The following is an 8,881-nucleotide window of genomic DNA, read 5'->3' on the forward strand; positions in this document are numbered from 1 at the left end:
GGTTTGTTTTGTGGTAACTTATTCCAAGGCAGAAACACTGAGATGATAGGCCATGGCAGAGGAAAGCTGCTCAGCTTGTGACAGCTGTAAGCAGAGATAGAGGGAGAGGGATAAGGAGAGAAAAGAATGAAGACAGAAGAGCCAGGAACAGATATAAGCCTTAAGGTCATGCCCTCAGTGGGCTACTTCCTCCATAATAGGCAAGTGGGTTACCAGCCCTATGATAATTTACTTGATATTTCTTTAATATATCTTGATTCCTTAATGTAGTTGGCACAACTTATAATAATTTCTAGTCCTTTCCTACATTTCCCCTTCTCTTCTGCTTCACTTGCTGTTCCATCATTCTCAACCTGTGGAGGACACTCAGGGCTGGGTTTCCAACTGTCAAATGAATATGCAAGGACTACTGGAGCAGAACAGAGAACAGAAAAGGCAAGGAGAGCAATGTCACTTTTTGTGAGTTTAATAGGTTCTTGGAGCAGAAATTGGAAAGATGTGCATTAGATAAGGGATAATCCTCAGTTTGAGTTTCTGGCTAAATTGCCAGTTCTTTGTTGTGGGTTATTGCATTGGTTTATGTTATAAATATATAGGCAACCTTTTCAAAGACATCAGGGATAGTTCAATAAAGGTCCTAATGTATCGTGGGCAAATGCATATGTACATGCTAAAAGCTAGACAAAAGCTTTCATCAGTACAGCTTTCTGTTTCCAAGGCTTTGCATTCATTCCTCATTCATCTCTAAGTCTTCTACATTTAACTCTGGTTAAGAGACTCTTATCTGTCTGGGGTCTTTTATTTCTTAAAGCTGATATGATGATGCCAAATCAATTATTATTTATCAACTCAATGCCAATGAAAGTGTAGTCATCAACAAAATCATTTTTATTTTTAATTTTCCTATTTCTAGCAATACAAATGTTGTTTATACGTGTCTCAAAAGCTAGATGATTCATCCTTTCAAGTATTTTTCATATGTAACCTTCCCTTCTCCCCTTTTTTAGGCAGCTTGGGCTGCTATAACCAAGTACCAAGTACTAGGTGGCTTATAAAAAACAGAAACCTATTTCTCATAGTTCTGGAGGCTAGAAGTTTGAGATCAGGGTGCCTGTAGGGCCAGGTTCTGGTGAATTTGGAGGAGAAATAGTCAGTACACAGCATCTCCATTACCCTGTCTCATCATTTATAGGCCAAACCTTAATATTGTTCAACTCTGGATTAACCCACGCGCCTTATGACATGTATTCTGGACTTCAGCATTTTTCACCACTATTTTATATTCCAATGAAATACTACTTCTATTTCAGTACTGACCTACCAAAATAAAACTAGGGTGGTCCTCAGATCCCTATTACATTGAGACCAAACACCTCCATCTTGCTTTCCAAGTTCTCAATTAGATCCTTCTTCATCCAATCTGCTTTAATTTCCCAAAGCTTCATTGGATGAGAAAAACTTGGACTTAACCAGGCAGGTGTTCTCACTTCCACCCCACAATTTTATGCTCATTATTGTTTCCATGGCTCTGCTTCTGATTCTCCTTTTATAATGTGGCCCCTTCCTACTCTTCCTGCTCAAGTTATTCAATCTCAGCTTCATCTTTTAGAAACCATGTCAAGTTTTGCCTCCTCCACATCTTCCATGAACTCTTCCCCTAGGATTCCAGTCCTTGTTATTTTCTTTTATCTCTAACTACTTTTGTACTTTTCTTCATTGCCACCTAGTGAAGTATTAATTGCTCTCTAAATGTTTCAAGGCTTGCAGATTTAGCTCCACAGCTGATCTTCTGGATCCTTACCCTTCTTATATATCTCCATAGCACCCAACAAAAATGATGCTGGATACGTTTAGGACACTTGATATTTTTAGATCAAATTCTTGAAAAGGATAAAACTGATACGATTCAGCCCAGAGTTTTCCTTTAGTGTCAGTACAGGGCCAAATACTAAAAATAGCACATGAGCCGAGTGTGGTGCACAGAGTTGTAATCCCAGTATTTGGGAGGCTGAGAGAGAACTGTAATTCACAGACAGCCTCTGCTACTTAGTGAGGCCTTTTGCAACTTAGTGAGACCCTGTTTCAAACTAAGGAATAAAAATAGAGCTGGGAATGTTGTAGCTCAGAGGTAGAATGCCCCTGGGTTCTATCCCCAGTACCACAAAAAAAGCACATAAGACTAAATAGAATTCTCTAGAGTTGGGATTGGCAAACTGGGACCAAATATGACCTACTGCCTACTTCTGTGCATAATGTTTTATTGAAAAATAGCCATGTGTATTCATTTATCTACTGTCTGTGGCTGTTTTTATGTTACAGTTGCATAGTCGATTAGTAGAAATAGGGGCTTTATGGATTTCAAAGCCTAAAATATTTCTCTCTCTCTCTCTCTCTCTCTCTCTCTCTCTCTCTCTCTCTCACACACACACACACACACACACACACACTTTTTTGTGGTACTGTGATTGAACCCAGGGAGATTCTACCTCTGATCTATACCCTCATCCTTTTATTTGATTTTTTAAATTTTGAAATGAAGTCTTGCTAGGTTTCTGACAGTCTTGCGAAGTTGCTGAAGCTGTTCTTGAACCTGTGATCCTTCTGTCTCAGCCTCCCATGTACTGGGATTACAGGTGTGTGCGATGACACTTGGCTATCCTCTACCTCTTTAAAGAAAAAGTTTGCTCATCCCATATCTAGAGGGCAAAGGACAAGGCACCACCAGTTCTTATTATTTACATCTTTGTCCATAAGACCTTTCTGTAGATAAACTAATTGATAGTGAAGTTAGAGTTATAATTTTAAACTGTCTTCAAATGGAATACTAAACCATTTCTGATTTATTTTAAACTAAAGAGATTTAAGGGGAAAGTGGCAAGCTATTTTTTATCACTAATGAGAAATTTATCTTAGAGCTTTTCCCACTGACAGAATGAGGATATTTTCAATCTTTTGCACATTGGAGTAAGTCTGCTTATAAGAAGCAAAGTTATTTTCTCTCCTAGGAAGGCACTAGGAAAACAGTAACATCCATAATGTGTTTCCAGAAATCTCTTAACTGGCATGGGGAGCAAAGACAACACAATATAATAATGTAGGAACACAAACCGGGCGTAGTGGCGCACGCTTGCAATTCCCGCGCTTGGGAGGCGGAGACAGGAGGATTGCACAGGTTCAAAGTCAGCCACGCTGGCTTAAGAGACCCTCTTTCAAAAAAAAATACAGGTATAAAATAAGTCTGGGAGTATAGCCCGGAGGTAGAAGGGCTTCCAGGAACCCCAGTACCACACACACACACACACACACACACACACACACACACACATACACACACACACACACACACAATCATAATAATGTAGGAACAGAAGCAGAAATAACTAAAAAAAAATGAGGTAAAATTGAATATCAAAAACAAGTTCATATTAGCTAGCTTCTGAGGAAATAAAGGAATCACATTAGAAAAATACCCACAAAATGAAAGTCAGAAACTGACTGATAGCTTAACTTCATCAAAAGCAATATCATATCGCCTTTCCTGCTTCCTACATCCCTGTAACCTCTCAATTTATTTTCTTAGGTATTCTTCTCATCCTCCTAATTCTTTTTCTTTCCATTTCTATTTATTTAATAGAAATTCATTGACTATAAATAATCTTCTAACTAGTTCCTTAATTTCTTCCTGTTAGTATACATCTCTGCCAGGTAAATCTTTGAAAAATATGGATCCCCCCCCAATCAAGAATGATATTTAAATATAGCTTCAAAACTTTCGCCTGATGCTCAGGACTTCTTAAATTTGGCACTATCTCCCAGCTCCCCTGTTTACCTGCTGCTGGCCATTATGCACAATGTATTCTAGTCAAGCTGAGTATCTGCCTATAGCTTTTTGTTTCTCAAGGACCCAGGGTTTGGAGTATTTATCTTGATATGTACTTTCATGGTCACCATAGGAGTAGGAAATAAATAGAAGGACATGGCATTGCCCCTTAACATAGCATGTTGTATTATTCTTAAGTCTCTTGAAACTTCCATTAGACGTTTTGAGCTTCTGCCAGGAAGTGACATATATCACTTCTGCTCATATTTCCTTGGTCAAAACAAGTCAGATAATAACTGTGTCTAACTTCAAAGGAAGTGGAGAAGTTTACTCCTGTTCCAGGCCATGACTCGGGTAAGGCAAGCTAGATACTCAAGGCAAAAGTGTAACTTCTCATGACCATACTCAATTGTGGATGGTTGTTTCATTTTGTTGATTCAAATGAGTATGATTAATTTTAATAAATGTTATTTATTTATTATGTGGATCATATTGAAAATGGCATACTTTCAGACTGTGCTTGGTGCCTTCTCCCCCCCACTTCCCCTTCCCCCTCCTAACAATGAGTGTCCAGGTTGACCATAGTACATTCATACTTTTACACATATTCAGATGTAGCTCCTCTATTAATCAATCTCAGCCTTCTTCCTCTCCTATCCTTCCATTCTAGCTTTGCTGAGATTTCCCCTCCATTATCTGGAGTTCCTTTAGTATTCCTAATACTCCCTAGTTTGGCCATATTAGAGAAAATATATATACCTTTTCTTTCTGTGCTTGGCTGATCTCACTTAACATAATGTTCTCCAGTTCCTTCCATCTTTTTCCAAATGACATGATTGTGTTCCTTGTTATAGCTGAATAGAATTCCATTGTGTGCATTTCCCATAATTTTGCAATCCATTCATCTGTTGATGGAGACCTAGGTTGGTTCTATATTTTGGCTATTACAAACTGTGTTGCTATGAACATGGCTATGCATACGTTACTGTAGTTTTCTGATTTCAACCCCTTTGCAAAGATACCCAGGAGTGGTATAGCTGGATCATATGGTGGATCCATTCCAAGTTTTCTAATAATAAATGTTATTTAAAGCATTCAATTAATCAAATGGATACATTGGTTGATTCTGGGCACATACATGATTCTCTTGATTCAAAGCATTTGTTGTAAACCTTCCTAATTTACTCAAATTGTGGGATTACTCACATTGATAAAAACTTCTACTCTGGGGATAGTATAATAAATTGTTACAATTTATAAGCATTTTATCTGATAGGCTAAAACCATTTGAAATCTGTTGATTCTAAAATGTTTCTTTTGTATAATTTCGAGCAGTTAAGAAGGTAGAAAATGCATAATTGGAATGGAAACATATTTATTGGGATGCCTTTCTCTTCTAGGTGAGATGTAATTCCTACAGACCTGAAGCTGCCCGAGAACAAGTCCAAATTGGTGCTCACAGCCCCCCTCAGTTTAGGTGAGTGGGCAAACGGGTAACACCCATTTTCTCCTTAACCATGCCAAGCCATCCTAGTGTGCTTGGGTTGCCAGATAGGTGACGTGAACAAAAGCCTGAATTGTGAACTGTGTGATCTTCATTTTGCAGGTGATAAAATTTGATGGACTGAACAGAAACTAAGCATCTTTTATTTCATTAATTGTAAGCTGGTTTATTCAGTGCGTTTTCAACCAAATTTCTGCTGAGGGAGGCACGTGTACATATCTCTAGTCTCAAGAGCTCTGTGAGACTTCAAAAATAATTTAGAACCCAAATCCTAGGTTTAGTGTTAGATTCTCTTTATTATTTTCTGTTTTTGAAAGGCAGCAATTTATGAATGTTATGAGCATTCTGAATGATCAGTTAACTGGAATATTCAATTATCCAACCACCTAATTATTTTTTTTTTGGTCTCAGCAAAGACAGATTTTATTGTCTCAGAAAGATGTGATCTGAGGTTCTCTGTTTCAAAATACTCAGAACTCTGGTTTATTTCATGTTAAAGGATATCATATTTAATATCTCTTATTTTCCACATGACAAATAGACATAAATGCATGCTTACTTTCTGAGTAGCTCTGAACATGAAGGAAGATATTTAGTAATATTTAGGAATTATAATTCATGTCTAGAGTTAGGGATACTACATTTTAGCTTTTATCTTGTATTGTATTTTGAAACAGTTGTTTAACCTATGAAGGGAAAGGGATTGTGAATTACAATCTGAATTGTCAGACTGTATAAAATATTAAGTAAAAACAAAATTAAGGCTGTTATTACTTACCCTGTGCTAGGTTCTATAGCTTGAGAGGAATTTTCTACAGTAGAGCAAAGGTAATTATGATGAGAATCATAATAATTTATAGCTATTTATTTTCCTTAGAACATATTAACCTGGATATCTTTACATTTTAATATGTAAATTAATTCATTAGCATAATGCAAGAAAGCCATCTCTAATTTCTTCTATATTTTTAAATCTTATTCCTAAAACCGTGCTTAGAAATGCTTTAGAAATTGACTTTAAATTACCCACTAGCATAAGAATCTAATCACTGTGTTGGAAATTCTCCCCCACTGGGCTAAACTGTCATGAAGCTTGACAGTTTCTAATGGACTAAAATGTGCTCCCACTGACAAATGGTGCAGATGAAACCACACAGTAGATTAATTACTCAACAGATAAGTTTTTGGAAACTAATTTCCTTTTACTAACTAGTTGCCTATAATGTTGGATTTTAGCTGATCATTTAGAGTATGCTTACTAATTATCAGTTATATTCTATCTTTAACACTTGCCTAGGGCAAATCACACTGTGAAATGTGCATCCCTACCCATACATCCCAGCTAAAACACATGAGGTTATGAGGATTTGTTGGATACAGGCCACTATATTCATTGAAATGCCTATAGGTAACAAAGTCATTAGGGAAGAAATAGTCAGTGACAGAAAGCTGAGTCTCCAGTCAACCCTTTGAATGTGCACTTGAGTCGAAATAGATGAGGGGGGAGTTTTTCGCCTGGCCTGTCACTGAAGTCTGCAGTAACTATAGATTTTGAGTGCAGCGAAAATCACACAATGGAAATACCACTTCCAAAAGGCAGTTATAATCAAAGCGCTGAGTAGGAATCCACAGTCTTTACTGCAGTCAGGAACTTGCAAGAACACCAGATTTTGGAGCTCAAATCCAGTGACATCTGTAATGTCTAGATACTGTGCATTAGTTGGTTATTGTATTACCCAAATTCTAGATATATAGAAGCCTCCTTTATTATATCTATTATATAGAGATATAATAAAGAACTCAGAGAAAGCATTTTTGTACATTGAATGAGCTCTTTAAAAGTAGTTGGAAATGCAGCAACATGAATGACTCTTACAGACATTATATTGAGTAAAAGAAGTCAAAGACAAGAGACTACATACTGTGGATTCATTCATGTGAAGTTCAAAAGGAGGCAAAGCTAAGGTGGTAGAGGTCAAAACAGTAGTTATCATAGGAGGTACTATTGGTAGGGGACACAAAGGAGTGTTCAGGGTCCTGAGAATAGCGTATATTAATATGACTGGTTGTAACATTGGGTTCATATGAAAAAAGTAGTGATTTCTACATTTATGTACCTTTATATCACTTATACTTTATGTAAAATGTCTAATTTCTAAAAAGTTAGACTACCTATTGGAGATGATGCATTCAAAAATGCTGGAAGAGTAGCGGGAGCATTTGCCAGGCATTCAGGAGATTCTGGTTCTAGTGGTAGTGCTGTTGATGTCTTTGGAAAGTTACTGAAGGATTTGGGGCTTTAGTCACCTCCTTGGTAAATAGATTCAATGAATGCCAAGATCATTTCTAGCAACAGACTATTACAGTTCCACCCAGAATCTGTCCATGTGTATGAAATAAATGACTTGTGTTTTGCCATATCTTTTTTTTTTCAGGGTTAATGGTGCCATTAGTAACTTTGAAGAATTCCAGAAAGCTTTTAACTGTCCACCTAATTCCACGATGAACAGAGGCACAGACTCCTGTCGACTCTGGTAGCCGGAGTGCCAGTTTCAGCTATCCTGAGAGAGCCGCACTCATCACCCACTGCTTTAGGCCTATATTCTTCCAAGGACTTTTATTTTTAATGCATTTTCACTATTTGGGTAGATGACCTGCATGGATCTAATCTATCTGTTCAGAGTCATAGGGCTTAAAAAAGGGAATATGTGAAACGCAAAAGGGAATATGTGAAACGAACCAAGCATGTTTCTTTAGAAAACCACACCAACAAAAATAAATCCCTAGGCTACTTTTGTTAAGATGCTAGCTGCTGAATTGTTGCTGCTGTCCATTTTAGTGTGTTAGCCATAGCTAAGTGATAGATACCATTGCAATCTATAGCTTTGCAGGGCGCCTTAGTAGAATGTGGCCATCAAAGAGTTCAGTCTAGTAAACATGTAAGCCTCAGCAATGAAGATGTGTATGGCTACCTTGAAGGCTTGCTGCTCAGTGGCATGCATTGCTAGATTTTGCTGAGAGTCAATACATAGCATTTATTAACTCCACCGTAGTTAAGTGAGAAAGATGTTGGCCCTCCACTTTAAAATTTTAGATGAGGTTCTTGCTTTCAGCATCAGAGTCTACTAAAACAAAAATGTGCCTCACAACTTGTGTCTGATGCAGTTGATTGCCCTGTTTAAACCAGTATGAACAAAGATGGCAGAAAGTCTACTAGATAAAGGATTTGAATTTATTAAATAGGTAAAAGGGAAATATGTTTTTAAGGCCCAGAAGAAGTAAAAAACTCCTAGTCATGCAATAATAGGGAAACAAGGAGATGAAATCTCCAAAACTGCATCAGGTCTGTATGAGCTTTAGTGATAATCTGTCTACTTACTGGACACTGTTCTTTGGTCTCAGTTCCTATCTATTCCATTAACCTCATACATGTGCCTTCTTTTGGTTCTGCATTGAGCAATTCTCCATTCAGAACATATGGCTTTCATTTTCCTTTACTGCAAAGCAACCAATGCCAGATCAAGGAGGGAGCAAAATGCTCCATTAAGGTTACCTGT

At 37.4% G+C, this 8,881-nt stretch overlaps 1 protein-coding gene across 1 annotated transcript in view; it reads left to right on the plus strand.

The window, feature by feature from the left end:
- PHEX (phosphate regulating endopeptidase X-linked) overlaps window positions 1-7,862 on the plus strand; it is a gene marked incomplete at its 3' end in the record, with an annotated part of 224,553 nt that extends 216,691 nt beyond the window's left edge. The window contains exons 21-22 of the mRNA XM_080719557.1: window positions 5,221-5,297; window positions 7,760-7,862. Coding sequence (XP_080575683.1) covers window positions 5,221-5,297; window positions 7,760-7,862 — 180 coding nt within the window. The remainder of the gene's footprint in view (window positions 1-5,220; window positions 5,298-7,759) is intronic.
- Between the last annotated feature and the right edge of the window lie 1,019 nt (window positions 7,863-8,881).

The sequence above is a fragment of the Muscardinus avellanarius genome (assembly GCF_963383645.1).
Source record: "Muscardinus avellanarius genome assembly, chromosome: X".
Lineage (NCBI taxonomy): Eukaryota > Metazoa > Chordata > Mammalia > Rodentia > Gliridae > Muscardinus > Muscardinus avellanarius.